Source organism: Trachinotus anak, unplaced genomic scaffold (genome assembly GCF_046630095.1).
Source record: "Trachinotus anak isolate AG129_WGS33_773 ecotype Australia unplaced genomic scaffold, CSIRO_AGI_Tana_v1 ptg000048l, whole genome shotgun sequence".
Classification (NCBI taxonomy): domain Eukaryota; kingdom Metazoa; phylum Chordata; class Actinopteri; order Carangiformes; family Carangidae; genus Trachinotus; species Trachinotus anak.
The window spans coordinates 343,887-362,174 of record NW_027273899.1 but is presented as its reverse complement, the minus strand read 5'-3'; the positions used below and the strand labels follow the sequence as shown (position 1 = coordinate 362,174).

The following is an 18,288-nucleotide window of genomic DNA, read 5'->3' as shown; positions in this document are numbered from 1 at the left end:
ACATCTGCAGTGAGAAACAAATATCTGCAGTGAAACATCTGCAGTGAGAAACAAACATCTGCAGTGAGAAACAAACATCTGCAGTGAAACAAACATCTGCAGTGAGAAACAAACATCTGCAGTGAAACATCTGCAGTGAGAAACAAACATCTGCAGTGAAACATCTGCAGTGTGAAACAAACATCTGCAGTGAAACATCTGCAGTGTGAAACAAACATCTGCAGTGAGAAACAAACATCTGCAGTGAAACAAACATCTGCAGTGAGAAACAAACATCTGCAGTGAAACATCTGCAGTGTGAAACAAACATCTGCAGTGAAACATCTGCAGTGTGAAACAAACATCTGCAGTGTGAAATAAACATCTGCAGTGTGAAACAAACATCTGCAGTGTGAAACAAACATCTGCAGTGAGAAACAAACATCTGCAGTGAAACAAACATCTGCAGTGAGAAACAAACATCTGCAGTGAAACATCTGCAGTGAGAAACAAACATCTGCAGTGAAACAAACATCTGCAGTGAAACAAACATCTGCAGTGAGAAACAAACATCTGCAGTGAAACATCTGCAGTGAGAAACAAACATCTGCAGTGAAACAAACATCTGCAGTGTGAAACAAACATCTGCAGTGAGAAACAAACATCTGCAGTGAGAAACAAACATCTGCAGATGGAGGGCTCTTCACTTCACATGGCAGTGGGAAACTTCTTGTTCATTTTCAACCTGCACCTCCACCTCTTGATGCTCTGCTGGACAGAAGTCAGAGGTGGAGTCAATCTCCACCTGGAACACACATGTTTCTTTCTGCTGTAAAGTTGGACATTTGAACATGGGAGTCTATGGGGACTGACTCACTGCTGGAGCCAGACTCTAGTGGTCATTAGAGGAACTGCAGCTTTTAGCTCTTCACTGTTTCTCTGACGTACAGCATCCTCACAAACACCCACATCTACAGAACAGGTCAGAGTCCAAAAACACACTTGAATCCATGTGAAAAGGAAACATCTGATTCATTTATTCACCATCATCAACACATATGTACAAGTGTAAAAAAGAGAATCTGAATGTGAAAACGACATGAAACTGCTGAAGAGGCATAAAGACACTGAGCCACAGATATAAAAATAAACTTGGTTCAGATATTTCTACCAGAACTGTCTCACTGAGCTGGGGTCACATTCATATCAAACTGTTAACAGAGGAACAGACGTCAGATCTGCAGCGTCGCTCTCTCAGACTGTCACAGTCTCAGAGACAGAGGGCAGGTCTGAGTTGGGGTCCAGAGTTCGCGCTCTGCATCTCTTCACACATTTAATGAGTGAAGAAGAACATGTCTTTGTGTCAGTCCCTGCTTGGATCACCGACTCCGCGCACTTCCTGTTCACTGCTTGGCCTTCTTCAGGATGGTGCCCACGGCTGAGATGACTGTAGTTTTGGTGCCGCTGGCTGTGGTTGTTACGGAGACAACGGCAGGCAGGGTGGCTGTGGTGGTGATGAGGGTGGGCTGGGCCAGGGTCACGGGGATCGCAGAGTCCCACTTGCTCTTCCTCTTCTGGGCCTCTGCTGGTGAGAGGAGGACAGGTCAGCTGGTTCTGGGACCTGAGGACAGACTGGGTCTCACCTATAAACTGTCCCTTTGTTACAGGGGCAGTGACACACAAAGACGTGTTGGGGGTGGGGGGTGAGGTGCTCCTGAACATAGACGGAAACTCATGGTCGGTCTCACCTGTGTCACTATGACCGATTCTGAGTTTCTGTGGCGTGAATCAAACAGGGGCAGGTGTGTCACAGTTTAACACTGAACCAGGTGTGAGGTTTCCAGACCCTCAGTCACTGATATTCAACGTCAAAAAGCTTTAATTTTACCTCAGAGTTCAGACTGAACGGTCTGAGCCTCAGTCGCACCTCCATCACCAGGTCAGTGCTTCAGGTGTCAAAGAACCTGTCTAACAGGAGAGTGGTGGTGTTTACCTGTGGCCGTGGTGGTGGTGGTGTTGCTGGTGGTGGAGGCTGCTGTGCTGGAGGGGTTGGTGCCCTTCTTAGTCCCTGTCACAAACTCAATCTGTCAAACAAACATAACGTTAGAGCAGCGATGACTTCCTGTTGAATGAGGGACAGAGTGTCTCGCTCTGTTCCTCTGGTTTCATCCTGTCATGTGTTAAACATGACATGACGTGTTAAACTGTGGTGTTTAACACCTCAACCTGCTGGGGAGGAGGATGCACACCTGACTCCACACAAGTGCTGCAGATTGTGCTTCCCTCCCTTTTGTCCAGGGGTACAGTATTACTACCACAGACATGCTCAGTGTAGGGGGTGGGGGGGTGCAGAGGATACAGCTGCATGTTGCTGTGCAGCCCAGCAACATGCAGCTGTATCCTCTGCACCCCTCCATGGTCACACCGTGATGTTGACATGTATATGGTACAAACGAATGTATCATAAACTTCAGTTGAAAGCTGAAGGTCACCATAAAACCATAAAACCTAATTTCTATGAGCTTTGATAACTGACGGTTTTCATGTCGTAATTTTTTCTCTTTATTGTCATGGTGCAACCGGGCGTGTAATAGAGACCTGTGTTGATTTGACTAAATGTGCAGCCACACCAGGACAGTCACAGAGACTCAGCTTCTAACTGAAGTCTTCTGGTTTATTGGTGATTCAGTGCCACCCTGACACAAACACACTGAAGACTGTTCATGTTCAAGGTTCAATAAAAGATCTGAGAAAAAACTACATCTGAACCACATGTGATGTTTCCAGAGCCTCAGAGGTAAACTCTTTATAATAAATAACTCTGTGTGTACCTGTGTGTACCTGCTCATTCAGGTGAGCTTGTGACTGAGTTGCAGCTGCTGGTGACGCAGCGTCTCACACCGTTTCCTCACCATGTGTTCAGGGTTAGAGGAAACGATCATTTCAGAAGGAAACGACAGAATCAAAGAGAGACACATGTCTACTGAGACGTGAGTGGGTGGGGCTCAGCAGAAAGGAGGCGGAGCAGATGGTGGAGACAGAAGAAGAGTGACAGCAGGCTGTGGCCTCACCTTGGTGCGCTCCTTCTTGGCTTTCTCCAGTTTGTCCATCTCCACCTTCTGAGCTTTAGCTGGAAGAGAAGAGACGTGATCACACACAACAGTGAAGAGACACAGACACAGACACAGACACAGACACAGACACAGACACACACACACACACAGACTGTTACCCAGAGCTTCGTAGTAGGAGTCCTCTGACCAGCCGTGAGGATCAAACATGTCTTTGGGGTAGTTGGTTCCCAGTTCATCTATTCCACAGAACTGGATGAGCTTCTCGTAGATACTGACAGAGGCAGAGAAGAAGAGTGAGTGTGTTGTTGACCAGCTCCGAGGGTGTGTGTGTGTGTGTGTGTGTGTGTGTGTGTGTGTGTGTGTGTGTGTGTGTGTACAGTGTACCTGGGGTTTCTGAACTCCTTCTTCTTCTGGATGTGACTGTTGGTGTCAAAGTCTCCATGGAGCTTCCTCTCATACAGCTTGTGGATCTTCTCCTGTCACAACACAAACCAGAGTCAACGTGAACCCACAACACAACACAACACAACACAACACAACACAAACTCTGCTGTGTGACACAGCCGTTGTCAATAAAGTTTAATGGGAAATATTTGACAGCTCTGCTCAGAGCAGTGACACATAAGCCCTGACTGGAAACAATCAGGAGACTCTGGTCCTGCTGGTCCCGTCTCCTCCAAGATCTTATTCAGACTCTAAGAGTCACTGTTCACAAGGTCAAAGGTTTCCTGTCTGTTTAAACTCTGTGTCCCTGAGCTTCTGCTCTGACTTCCTCATCACTCTTCTTCTCCTGTTTTTGTTGGTACGCTGTGAGGCTTCCATCACTCCACATGCACAGAGCAAACACAACAGGGACCCACTGCCACGCACTGCCCCGCTCTGCTACACAATGATCTGTGCAGGATCAGTTAATCAATGGATCAGATTACTTTAATGATCAATTCAGTTAATCTGGAAATTACTTTTCAATAATTACTTATCTAGAAAATATCAAAAGTATTTAGATTAATTTAGGTTCATTTTCTCCAGTTACAAGATCAGAGGTGACTGATGTTCTCAGTTTACGGTGGTTCATGTAAGAACCTGTAAATGTTGATGAATTCATTCAGGACTCAGAACATCTGCAGACTGATGTGGAAAGAGAAGCGAGCTCTCAGTCTTCCTCCTCTCACCTGTCTCCACCTGAACTGACAGAGTCACTCTCTAATCTGAGCCCAGAGGGGAAAGTGAGTCAGCTGTGTGTCCTGACCTGCCCCAGCTACCAGGGGGGGGGGGGGGGAGGGGGGGACACACTGACAGAGGACCACACTTTAATTACAGGAGGAGGTTCAGGATTTATGAAGCCACCAGATTTCATGTCTAACTCCAGAGGGACTGAAACTCCCCCACCATCATCATCATCATCATCATCATCATCATCATCATCACTGAGTGGAGAACATCTGATTCTGACTGAAACCACACTCATGTTAACTCTTTACACACCAAACTACTACTGATGCACAGATGGTATGAAAACGAGAGAGACAGTGAGTGAGTGAAATCTGTTTCTTCCTTTCACCACCTGTAGAGTTTTCTGCAGTTCCTCTAACGACCACTAGAGTCTGGCTCCAGCAGTGAGTCAGTCCCACAGACTCCCATGTTCAAATGTCCAACTTTACAGCAGAAAGAAACATGTTTACAGCCTGGTACAGAAACTGTTCTGGTCTCTGGAGATCATTTCCTCCTTCATGACACCTGTACGGCTGAATTTATACAACTCACCTGTTTACATTTTATTAAGGACTAAAGTGATGGGGAATTGAGGGTGTGGCCTCTTTGAGTGACAGGTGGGTGCTGCCTGTTGTCACCTCAGTTGATTCAAACCTCTGTGTGCTTGTGTTGTTGGTTCATCAGATAATTTATCTTAACTAACAGAACCTGATGAAGCCTAGGCTCCTGTTTCTACAGGTGAGTCCAGTTATAGTATGATTTTATTTGTATGTTACCTCTAATTAGCAGGTATCAGGGACTGCACTACCACACCTAGCTTGTTATCTTATCTTGTTAGCTTAGCTTGTTAACTAGCTAGAAGATGAATTAGTCTTCAAGCAGGATGCCCCGCTATGCTAATGATGCTAACAGGAGTGTATGTTTGCCACGGTTATTAAACTGGCTCCACACATGCCCCGCCTCTTTGACCATTTTTGGATTAGCTAGGAGTTGGGGGCGGAGTCGGGCACTGCCAAGATGGCGACGGCAGAGCAGCTCACTCTGAGCTTCAGAAACCTGAGGGTAGTGGCACAGATGTGCGCGTACGCACACGCACACACGCACACAGACAGTGATTTTCAGTGACAGTTTTATGTTAAATACTCATGTAACAGACCTGTAGGTGGTTGGAGCAGCGTCCGGGGGGTTCAGGAGGGATCCTGATCTCATCAGGTGACATGTTTCTCACCTTCTCTGAGAACAGAGCTGGAAAGAAGATGGAGACAGAAACATGAGTCTGTACATGTTGTCCCGTCAGCAGCTTTCCCTCTCTGCAGGTCTCAACCTGCACGGAGGCTTCCCCAAGAAGCTGCTGTTACACCAAGATCAACTGACTCTAAATCAAAGGTGATTCAAGAAGATGAATTAGTCTTCAAGCAGGATGCCACTGTGGGGGGGCAGGACCTGCAGCAGAGGGTCAAACACTGGGGGTGATCACAGCCTGTGTTAGGCTGTGGGTTTTACAGGGCAGTGTGGTATGGGGAGTGCATGTTCAGGACAGGGAGCGGCTGTTGTTGGAGCGTGTGAGGAGAAGGGAGGCTCCTCTCCCTCCCTTTGGACCCCTCCCTCCTACTCCTCCCTCCCTCCCTCTAGACCCCTCCCTTGTTGTGCTCTCCCTGCTCCACTTGTCTCTTTGTGTTCTCTGACTGCAGGCCAGACATTCTTCAGTGTCACTCTGAATCCCAACCACAGACGTTCAGCGCCATCAATCACTCTCTGAAGAACTGCCGGAGCTGTGTGTGTGTGTGTGTGTGTGTGTGTGTGTGTGTGTGTGTGTGTGTGTGTGCTGACATTCTGTACAGATCGTTTGCAGATTAAAAACTTGATGGGACATGAGAAGATGATTTTGTGTTGTCTCATTGAAATCATCAGAAAACAGGAGGAAGATTCCACAGTAACATCCTGACAAACTGACCTGAGGTCAGGCTCCACAGAACATCTGTCAGTGGATCATCTCTACAGCTGGAGGTCAAACCTCAGCACTAACATGACCAGTTTACAGATGACAAAATGGAGAAATTAAAACTAAAAACTAAAACTAAAATAATATACACGTGTTTCTCAATAAGGATCTCTGTGAGGTGTGTTTCTGAGCTCAAGTCTGAGAGAAGGTGACGAGGCTGCAGGTAAAGAAAGGTTCACTGTGACACAATGAAAAGATGGACGATCTTAAAAAGACGGAAAGAGAAGCGTCTTCAGCTGCAGACACATGACTCATGACACAAGTGAAAGCATTTCACTACAACACCACAACTTATTCAGGTCTTCATCCTCTACAACACAAACATTTCACCTCATACTAACACACGGAGTGTTATAACACTATCTCAGTGTGTTATAACTCATAACCAGACTCATGGGGGACCACAGATCCAAACGTAGACTTGCCTCCCTGATCTCCCACATGTCTGTAAAGTCAGAGGTGGAGCAGCTCCTCCCCCTCATCACAGCTGATGTGGTTATGGTTTAGCTCCCCCACTGAAGGAGGAGCAGGGCGTTGCCTTTTAGACAGATCAGTAAAGCTGAGAGTGAGAGTGAGAGTGAGAGTGTGTGTGTTAGGTCACATGATTAATGAACAGAAGACTGAGTGATCACATTTACTGACTCCCCTCGACAGACATGTTCAGATGTGTTTTATTCTTGTTGGATTTGAGTTCCAGAGTAGACTGCCCTGCCCTGTCGTGACAGATCCTTATTGTTCAGGGAAAAACCAGGATCAGGACTGTGGAGCCCAGACCTCAGCACCGTGCTCTGTCGATCTACTTGCAGTAATTCTGAGACTATTAAAATGTTGAATGTGAAATGAATGTTTCTCCAGGATGTGAGGTCACTGTGACCTTTGACCTTTGACCACCAAGATCTAATCAGTTCACCTTCTGAAGGTGTTTCTGAGGTCGGGCTCCGGAGGATGAGACGAGCTGAAAACATGACGCTTCAGGTCCTGACTACAGGAGAGTCTGATAGGTGGCTGTAACTCTCTGACAGACACACCTGCTCAGTCTGTCACAGGTACGCACTGTAGACTACAGGAGATCCACCTGATCCTTTGGAGCCTGGTTGGACCAACTCTTAAAGTGAGGAGCAGCCTCCACAGAGGAGGAGACAGAGTCTGTGACAAAGATCCCTGTTAGTGAACCAGCTCAGTGAGAGGATGTTCTCATCAACAGGCAGGAAGAACATGAGAACACATACAAAAGATTATCTTCTGCCTCAGAACCACCATCTGTCTTCACAAAAACAGACAAAGTCACAATCTGTGCCCCGAGGCTTTGTGTGGATGGGTGGACGGACACACACACACACACACACACACACACACACACACACACACACACACACACACACACACACACAGCCCGTCAGTAAACAGACAAAGAGCTGTGTTCAGCTGCTGACAGGAGGCCAGACGCTCTGTGACATTTACTGACAGACGACACAGAGGAGCCGCGCTCTGCTGCAGGAATGTCAAGTGTCCAGGCTCTGACTCACTGTCACTACAGCAGCCTGATGGAGACCCTGATGGTTCCTACTGTCCCTCCGTCACTTCTTCTGGCTGCGACAAAACAGAGGAAGTGGTGAGGATGGAGGGAGCCACTGCTGCGTGTTGGCTGCTTGCTTTAGTGTACTGTTACAACACAATGGCAGCTTGAAAGAACACACAACAGCATAAAAACTTCATTTCCTTTCATTTTCATTCCTTTCAAAATAAATCATTTCTCTAGGAGGATCATTAATCTAATAAGTATAATCTTTTCTCCAACTTCAGAGCTCAACATCATCATGAAATGATGAATGAGGATGACAAGTGCTGTGTTGTATAACCTGTGTTGTTATCTTCATCCAGCTACAGGCCCACACAACCAGCAGACAGATACCTTCAGTGTCAGAGGTTTATGTTCGGACCAAACACCACTCCCTGTATCACTCACTTCCTGTCTGATCTGAGGCTCACACCTGTACAGGTCATTCATTACTCACTACCCATCTGTCAGACATGTTTTAACTAACCTGGGTCTGATGAGTGACTCATGCTGCCCAAATATGAGGAGTGACTAAAAACCAGCAGTGACAACAGGGCCTCATGTACATTATGAACATCTGGTGCTGGGGATGGGGGTGGGGGGTGATCTGGCCACTAGATAATATGACAATCTTAGGGTAAAATCACAATCCGCTCTGCTTTTATTGTGAAAGTCCTGTCAGGAAGTTGTGATATGTATCTCTCTGGCACTTTGATTCTTCTGTCTGATGTTTGTCTGCTCACCACAACTCTGTACCCACAACGTTGTTCTCTGTTTACAAACAGCGTCACAATCAGACTTTGTATAGTTCATGTGGTGATGTGAGGGTTTTAATTTGATAGTTCAGTTGCTGCCCCAGCTCGTCCTGCTTCCTGTCTCCCTCTGTTAGCAGCTAGCTGTTTAACAGTTAACAACAAGCTGGTTAGCAGCTAGCTGTTTAGCTGTTAACGTGGTCTGTTAGCAGCTAGCTGTTTAACTGTTAACGTGGTCTGTTAGCAGCTAGCTGTTTCACAGTTAACAGGGAGCTGGTTAGCAGCTAGCTGTTTAACAGTTAACAGTGAGCTGGTTAGCAGCTAGCTGTTTCACAGTCAACGTGGTCTGTTAGCAGCTAGCTGTTTAACAGTTAACAGTAAGCAGGTTAGCAGCTAGCAGGTTAGCAGCTAGCTGTTTCACAGTTAACAATGAGCAGGTTAGCAGCTAGCTGTTTAACAGTTAACGTAGTCTGTTAGCAGCTAGCTGTTTAACAGTTAACAATGAGCTGGTTAGCAGCTAGCTGTTTAACAGTTAACAACAAGCTGGTTAGCAGCTAGCTGTTTAACTGTTAACAACAAGCTGGTTAGCAGCTAGCTGTTTAAAAGTTAACGTGGTCTGTTAGCAGCTAGCTGTTTAACTGTTAACGTGGTCTGTTAGCAGTTAGCTGTTTAACTGTTAACGTGGTCTGTTGGCAGCTAGCTGTTTAACAGTTAACGTAGTCTGTTAGCAGCTAGCTGTTTAACAGTTAACAATGAGCTGGTTAGCAGCTAGCTGTTTAACAGTTAACAACAAGCTGGTTAGCAGCTAGCTGTTTAACTGTTAACGTGGTCTGTTAGCAGTTAGCTGTTTAACTGTTAGCGTGGTCTGTTGGCAGCTAGCTGTTTAACAGTTAACAGGGAGCTGGTTAGCAGCTAGCTGTTTAACAGTTAACAATGAGCTGGTTCGCAGCTAGCTGTTTCACAGTTAACAGTGAGCTGGTTAGCAGCTAGCTGTTTCACAGTCAACATGGTCTGTTAGCAGCTAGCTGTTTAACAGTTAACAGTAAGCAGGTTAGCAGCTAGCTGTTTAACAGTTAACGTAGTCTGTTAGCAGCTAGCTGTTTCACAGTTAACAATGAGCAGGTTAGCAGCTAGCTGTTTAACAGTTAACGTAGTCTGTTAGCAGCTAGCTGTTTAACAGTTAACAATGAGCTGGTTAGCAGCTAGCTGTTTAACAGTTAACGTAGTCTGTTAGCAGCTAGCTGTTTAACAGTTAACAATGAGCTGGTTAGCAGCTAGCTGTTTAACAGTTAACAACAAGCTGGTTAGCAGCTAGCTGTTTAACTGTTAACGTGGTCTGTTAGCAGTTAGCTGTTTAACTGTTAGCGTGGTCTGTTGGCAGCTAGCTGTTTAACAGTTAACAGGGAGCTGGTTAGCAGCTAGCTGTTTAACAGTTAACAATGAGCTGGTTCGCAGCTAGCTGTTTCACAGTTAACAGTGAGCTGGTTAGCAGCTAGCTGTTTCACAGTCAACATGGTCTGTTAGCAGCTAGCTGTTTAACAGTTAACAGTAAGCAGGTTAGCAGCTAGCTGTTTAACAGTTAACGTAGTCTGTTAGCAGCTAGCTGTTTCACAGTTAACAATGAGCAGGTTAGCAGCTAGCTGTTTAACAGTTAACGTAGTCTGTTAGCAGCTAGCTGTTTAACAGTTAACAGTGAGCTGGTTAGCAGCTAGCTGTTTCACAATTAACAATGAGCAGGTTAGCAGCTAGCTGTTTAACACTTAACAATGAGCAGGTTAGCAGCTAGCCGTTTAACTGTTAACGTGGTCTGTTAGCCGCTATCTGTTTAACAGTTAACAGTGAGCTGGTTAGCAGCTAGCTGTTTCACAGTTAACAATGAGCAGGTTAGCAGCTAGCCGTTTAACTGTTAACGTGGTCTGTTAGCCGCTAGCTGTTTAACTGTGAACAATGAGCATGTTAGCAGCTAGCTGTTTCACAGTTAACAATGAGCAGGTTAGCAGCTAGCTGTCCAGACAGCTCTCTGTAGAGGACTATACACTGAGCTCATTGGGCCCGTTGGGTATTTTTCCCACATCGTTTTCCAGTCTTTCACTGAGAGATCCTCAGATTATCCACCTCTGTCCAGGACCGTAGAGATAGCTGGACTCAAAGCTCTCTATAGTGCCTCGTTCATTTTAATAAAGGACTGTGTCAGCCAGTGCAATAGTGTGACTCATGTTTTAGTGGTGGGGCTCTATGGTACAGAGGACATGGTACAGTCTGTGGATACGCCCAGTGATTTTTATTAGGATCAGGTCTTTGTTGGTTTGGTTGTTTATAATGACAAGAATCTGCTTTATCCTCTAAGAGCTGGTTGTGTGTGTGTGTGTGTGTGTGTGTGTGTGTGTGTGTGTACTTACCAACTAGCTCATTGGGGTCTTTTCTTTCTGCTTCTGAGATCTGTGAAAACACAGAAGAGGGAGGAGACACAGGATATTTAGGTCTCCCCTGAGGCGTCTACACAGACAGGTCACTGCAGGTCACACTGTGAGATATGAGCCTAATGAACATCATCATGGTGGATGTATGCAGACTGTAGGATGATGAACACCTGACCTGACTCAAATCAATACACAAGATTAATCATCATCAGTGTGCTTCATCTATCTGCACTGCTACAGCTGAGCAAGAATCAAGGCTTTGTAACAGTGTTATTTATATGTATAGAAAAAGGCCAAAAAGGAGAAGGAGGAGGATGAGGAGGAGGAGGAAGAGGAGGAGGGGGAGGGGAGTGGACCGGGGCATGGCGAGGAACAAGAGGCTAACATGGCAGCAGTTAAGCAGAGAGAGCAGGAGGTTAAGTATTATCTAACAGACATGAGAATATATAGCTGTCATTTTATTCTGCGTGCCTATTGGCTGGTTAGACGTAGGTCGTAGCAGCAGTCACACTGTGAGGTGGTCGTCTTTGGTCTGAACAAACTCACAGTGAACCTCAGTGGAGGGAAACATGGTGTTGATTACAGAGCATCACAACATGAGGTGAACAGCTCAAACAACCACAGTCAGCTCTGGTGAAAAACGTGGAGCTGGAAGCAAACTAAATCCATCTGTACCTGAAAACTACAAATAACAGATGTGATGCAGCCGAGAGCACAGAGCAGAAACAGATAGAACAGCCTCTAAGAACCAATAGAAACCAGAGCAGTAAATCAAGGCTGTTTCCAGTGAAGGCCTGCACTCAGCAGGAGGAGGAGGAGTCAGGAGCAGCCTCTGAAATATGCCGCCTGCTGTGCCAGCACTGAGGCCAGAACACAGGTTCAGCACAAAGGAACAGTGCTGTTATTCACAGGAACTACAGCGTCACCTAGCAACTGCACGGGCACATCAAAGAATGGTCCTGACACTGGCCAAATCACAAGGAGACGGGTGGAGGAAGGAGGGAGGAGGGAGGGCCTGCTGGAATAAATTCAAACCAAAGAAATAAATACAGGACACCTGTTGTTGAGGCAGTGAACACTCATTTCACTGACCAACCATCACTGGAAGGTCAGAGGTCACACTCAGATAAAAAACTGCAGCAGTGTCTTCAACAGAGAATTTAATTTTACCAAAACAGAACGAATGAAACCAGAGGAGAAACTGTTCAGAGCAGAGGTCAGGGGTCACCTACTACCACCTGACTGTGTTAGTGATCAGGTAACATTCATCTGGACCAGCTCAGTCACAGTCTGACTGTAAGTTTGTCTGAATGTGGGACCACACTGTAACAACCACCCTCGTTGATCATCATCTGCTCTCAGGCCACCTCTCAGTTCAGACCTATACACATCATGTAGCATCTGTTGTACAGCAGCAAGTCCAACCAAACAACACAACAACAACACAACAAAACCGCCACAGCCTACAGGTGAATGATCAGACACAGTTCACACTGAGCTTCATCTCAGTCTGTTGCTGCACAGCTGTTCCTATAATTCTGACACCTGCCTGCTCTTTATGGCACCACACTAGAGACAGATCAGGTGACTGTGTTTTTATTGTTTAAATACCTAATAACCAGACATCTGTTCCACACTCAGTTTACCTGTTGTCATCAGGGTCATCTTGGACTGGGCTCCAGAGTCTGTCCTACAAATGGGGACAGATGGTCCCTTGTGCATCTGCTTAGATCCTGAAGACCTGAGGCAGGTTTCGATTTTTCTATTAGAAATTAAACAAACTGAGTTTGATCCTTGGCCTCGTTTTCATCCGCAGAAAAAAACTACTACAGGATTTAGACTGTGCAGTCATGCTGGTGATGCTAACATGCTCATAGTGACACCGCTAACAACCAGCTTAGTTTACCATGTTAGCATGGTAACAATCAGCAGAGCTAAGGCTGAAGTGACTGTTGTCAGATTTTCATGTTCTTGACCAACACTGGGAGACTGAGACCTGACAATGGCGCTAGAGTTTTCCTCTAGCGCCATTGTCACCTACATCGAAAGTAGTTTACTGTACAACATTTCACAGTTCCACATCCAACCAGCTCTTTGTAAAGAGCTGTGACAACACTCAGATTTCCTGAGTACTTCTTATCTACACTTCACCAGAACTGTAAGAAAACACCAAGGAGCAGCCGCCATTCAGTCGACAGATAAGATAACCGCAAGGAACAATAATAACAAAGTAGAAGAGTGAGAGTCAACACTAATGTTCACTCTCCTTATGTCAATTCATCTGAACCTGAACAGTCAACACTGACCAAACACCAGTCCAGACCAGAGACCAACCTGACACTGACTGTTGGTCTACAGAGTCTGTCACATCAACAAAGAGACGGAGCGCACACACACACACACACACACACACACACACACAGGGTGGGGTTAGTATGGTGTCAGTGTCAGTACAAATCACTGACCAGGTCTCACACACACAAACATAAACCCACAGCACCATCTAGTGTTCATGCCGTCCCCTGGTTTCTGGTTAGTCACAGAACAAAGTAGAAATGAATCAGGTTTGATCCGTTTCCAAATCCAGTCCCTCCCACACCAGGTGGGTGTTCAAATACCTCAACATCATCTGCGTCCCTCCCCTCGTCAGAATCTTCCATTTCCTATAAAAACAAGAATGCAGAGGGTTAACACTGTATGGCCAGAGAGGAGTGGGGGGGCACACATACCAGAACCAGCACCAGCAGTGGACTGAAAAACTGTTCAGACCTCTTCTACTGCTCCACAGTCTAAATTCATTTCTGTGTTTCACACCACAAGAGGGCTGCTACCGTTTTCATGTCACTTCATGTTACATGTCACTATGGAGACACTTCCTGTTGTGTGACAGTGGCTCACACTCAGTGAGGACAGAAGAGCCTGTATCACATCTCTGGAGCTGCCCTCAGTCCAACAACACTGTTAAAACATGGACAGTCTGCAGCCATTGAACTGTCATCTGAACTAATAAAACAGAGTTGTGATGAGGATTTCCTCCGTGAATTTTATCATAATAATAAAAATGATAACAAATTTTACTTATAGGCACCTTTCAAGGCACTTAAGGACATGTTTCAACACACAGTAAAAGAAATAAAATATCAAGAACAGAGTGTAAAATACTAAATAAATTAGAATAAACATATTTGCATAAAGTAAATCTGATTAAATTGAACACTATTGTTGGCGTTGAACAGAATAGGCAGGTTTGAAGAGGTGTGTTTAGAGGTGGGATTTGAAGGTAGGATGAGAGTCAGTATTACAGATGTCTTGTGGAAGTGTAATATTTACTTTGTGTTGACACTAACGAAACACAGTCTCTACAGTCACATCTGAGGCTGCAGGTTAACGTTGTTGTTTTTCTCCTCCATCTACCTGAATGACGCTGACAAAAAATACAACTATCAGGCTGTCAAATGAACACTTCAGTTATATAACTAACACCTCCACAACAAAAAAAACAGTATTTCACCAAGATGAAGACATCATCTACAGTGTTGTTGTGTAGTGTTGTCTGACCAACACACACACACACACACTCTTCTGGTCTCACTGTGATGTTGGCTGAACATTAAGATTTCAGCTTCACTGTTGAACTGAACGCTGCTGTAACATCTCTGATTAAAACACCACCTTCATCAGAATGAAGTGCTCCCTGAGGAGTCACACAGGTGTCACTGTGAGCACGCTGTGATGAACCACCCGGTGCTTCTCAGATGTGTCTGTGCTGTGCAGATGCATGTTCTCCTTTTTTCCACTTGCCGTGGGAGCATTTTATCAATATTTGTATTGTTGCTATTGCTGAATCCAGTTTTACTCATATTTAGATTGAACAGATTCAACAATGGCTTCACATGATTTCATCCTTGATTTTACTAAAGGCTTTTTGAACAGCAGAGGCTTTATTCACAGGTGAATAAGAAGTTTAAATGATTTGATTGGATGGATGAATACTGGATTAATAACCAACACTTTCTGTCACTTAACATATACACCCACATGTGAGTAGCATCCAGCCGATAAGAAATAAAAAATCAAATACTGACCGAGTTGCTCTCTCTGCTGTCTTCATCTCCAGACCCTTTGACCTCTGCATCCTCAGTTCTGTTCAGGTCGTCCTCATCGTAGCTGTAGACCAGACCCCCTCCCCGCCCCCCTGGTGACGGACAGGAAGACATGGAGAGGGACAGGAAAAAGAGATCTGATAACTACCAGGATCAAACAGCAACACTGAAAGTCTTGGTTCAGCATGTAGTAACTTTATTTAAATCAGCTCCACATGGAGACTTGAGACAGAGGGACACCACAAAGCCATACTCCATTCACAAACATGGAAATATAAGAGTTTAACAAACACAACCAAACACGGTGTGAAAACAAACCCGTGTGAGACCGGGATTCAAGACATGACTCCGGTAACTTCACGGTGCAACACATGAGACCCTTACGTTTTTATATCCAGTGAACATCTACCAGTCTGTCGGTAAAAACCAGATGACCCCTGATGATACAACTTCAGACTGAACTTTATGTTTTTAATCAAATCAAACATTCATTGTAAACTAGCTGTTAGCTAGTTACAAGCTAACGTTAGCTACCACACGAAGTTCCGCAGTAAGCGGCGTTTTATCGCCACTATACTTAAAACTCGTATAACTGTTAACAACGTGTACCTGTCTCTTCTGGTTCGGGTTCAGAGTCGGGCTCTGAGTCGTCTCCATAGTCTGCCAGAGAGGAAAGTAGAGCACTCTTTTTAGCGCTCGCCATTGCTGTGCCGTACGCGTCGCAGAATGATAACGTCACTGAAGCTGTACTGCGCGAGCAAGGCATGGATGTATTGCGTGAAGTCCGCTAGCATCGTAGCTAGCATCGTAGCTAGCATCGTAGGGTTAGCATAGCATGAGTGACCGATGGCCCAGAGGCTCGATGGAGTACCACTGCGCATATTCAGTGGGCTGCTTGTAACCGGAAGTAATGTGGTATTAACCAGGCGGGTAATTTTCATGGATGAATTATAAGACCTTATAATACATCCATGGTAATTTTATATTATTATAAGACCTTATAATACATCCATGGTCATTTTATAGGACAGAATAGGAGCCATTTTAGCTACAGTGTCCTGGTCTTATAACACATCCATGTCAGGATCTGATCATGAATGCTATGCTATGGACAAAGACTGTGTAAGGCTAGGGGACTTCATGGATGTTTGTGTTGCTTGGGTGAGGAAACCTATAGGGCAGTGGTGGGGAACTGGTGGCCCGCGGGCCAAACCTGGCCCACCAGCAGTAATATCTGATCAGTTCTTTTTAATCTCACGATATCGAACAGACAGTTTCACATCAAACTGTAGCTGATGTTGAAACAGATAATCTCATCTACAATAGATCTCAGTCATAGCAGCAACAGTTACCCACAGAATCACTTCCTCTTTAGCGATTTTCTACAAAATAAAAGCACAAGAACATTCATTTTCCTGCAATTCTATAGTTCAAACAAGCATTTAGCTTTTATTATGAAAGGCTCTGACAGGAAGTTCCAAAGGTTCTGTCGCTTGCTTGACAGAACTCTGAAATAGCAGACACATGATGGTGATAAAGTAAATTTAAGTTGCATCTTTATCAGTCAGTTTCTTAGATAAGCCTTTGATCATGTCCTGGCAGCCATGTCATGGGTTTGAAACAACTGGCCCGACCTCTCGGCGACCCCTGGTATTTGGGATGTCAAATGGGAAACATTATTCTCAGTGTTCACAGTATCAGAAAGCCTCAGTCTAATTCCACCTCCATCTTTCTCACCTGATCTGTTACAATATAACATACAGCTCTCTCATATCTACTTCGTCCTGTACAAACTAGAATTACTGCCTCCAACCAGCCAAGTTGGAGGAAATATGGTCACAATATCCGCCCTGAGTTACAGCATTGAATAATAGCCAGAGGTGTTTTTGCAGAACATTATGTCACAGTGAAGTTGACTTTTGACCATTTGGATATAAGATGTCATCACTTAATTTTATACTTACAGACATTTTAAAATCAAATTGTGTCCCAAGTCTAATTTGTGAGTTATGGCCAAAAACGTGTCTTGTGAGGTCACTGTGACCTTAACCTTTGACCACCAAAATCTAATCAGTTCATCAGTCCAAATGAATGTTTGTGCCCCATTTAAGGAAGTTCCCTCAAGGCTTTACCAAGATATCACATTCAAAAGAACGGGACAGATGGACAATCTGAAAACATACTGTCTCCAGCCCTGGGTGTCGCCGGCATGGAGGAATAAAAAGAAAGACATCTGACAAGACATCTGACAAGAATTTGCATTTTTTGCACCAAACCAGTCCATTAAAACATTAAAACATACTCATAACTAATAATTAACAGCACTGAAAACAGGCACACAGAGTCGAGGCTTCTGCTTCGAGACAATGTGGAGCCTCTATGGCTAACCACTTTCATGTTTTTTGGGCCTGTCCGAAAATCCAGTTATTTTGGAGGGAGGTGTCAACCGAGATAAATAAAATAATAGGGGTGGATTTAGATTTTTCTTTTGTTATTTTATATCTCAGTAAAATTCCGGAAACAGTCCTACATAAGGACAGGTACTTGTTGAAGATTCTTTTGGCAAGTGGTAGGAAAGCCATAACCAGAAGGTGGTTGCAACTAGATCCCCCAACATTGGTCCAGCGGCATGGGATGATTCAAGAAATTTACTGTATGGAGAGACTAACATTTTTTTTAAGACTTCAGCTGGAGAAATGTACGGAATGCTGGGAAAAATGGATCGTGTGTGCACCTTGAATAGTGTGACATTAGGCTATGATGTATGTGTATGTATGTGCAAAAGAATATTTTGATTTTAACTGTATCACCCATGATGATCTCATGTTCTTTGTACATGTAAATAAATAAAAGGTTAAAAAAAAAAAAACACTAAAACATACAAAGAATTACATCTTAATATCTGCATTGATATAACATTCACTCTAAGGCCCTTCCAGCATTGATTAAAGTGCATTATGTTGCCCATCTTTTTCAAGCCCTTGTTTTTCCAAGAACAAAATATGTGCTCTTGTGTGAATTAAACAGTAATCTGTCCTTCAACATGAGGTCAACATTAAGACATTTGTATGATTTTTCTATTTTTTTTTATGAGCAAACATCTATACACATTAACAGATGCTATTCAATGCCATTAAACTGTTTCAGCAAAAAAAAAAAGTTTGTTGATGCAAACACCAGCCACAGTG

General features: G+C 44.5%; 1 protein-coding gene across 2 annotated transcripts; it reads right to left on the bottom strand.

Moving 5' to 3' along the window:
• Positions 1–992: 992 nt before the first annotated feature.
• sap30bp (SAP30 binding protein) lies at positions 993–15,933 on the bottom strand. 2 transcript variants are annotated; one of them, XM_071473169.1, is made up of 10 exons: positions 15,710–15,933; positions 15,083–15,192; positions 13,616–13,660; positions 10,977–11,016; positions 5,422–5,510; positions 3,438–3,529; positions 3,212–3,324; positions 3,051–3,109; positions 1,973–2,063; positions 993–1,561 (listed from the first exon to the last, which is right to left on the bottom strand). In XM_071473169.1, exons 1-10 carry the CDS (start codon positions 15,864–15,866, stop codon positions 1,383–1,385), a joined length of 975 nt encoding a protein of 324 aa, XP_071329270.1. In that variant the 5' UTR covers positions 15,867–15,933; the 3' UTR covers positions 993–1,382. The 2 variants fall into 2 exon arrangements, with proteins under 2 accessions (XP_071329270.1, XP_071329269.1); XM_071473168.1 differs by having other exon boundaries at positions 993–1,564; positions 15,710–15,929.
• Between the last annotated feature and the right edge of the window lie 2,355 nt (positions 15,934–18,288).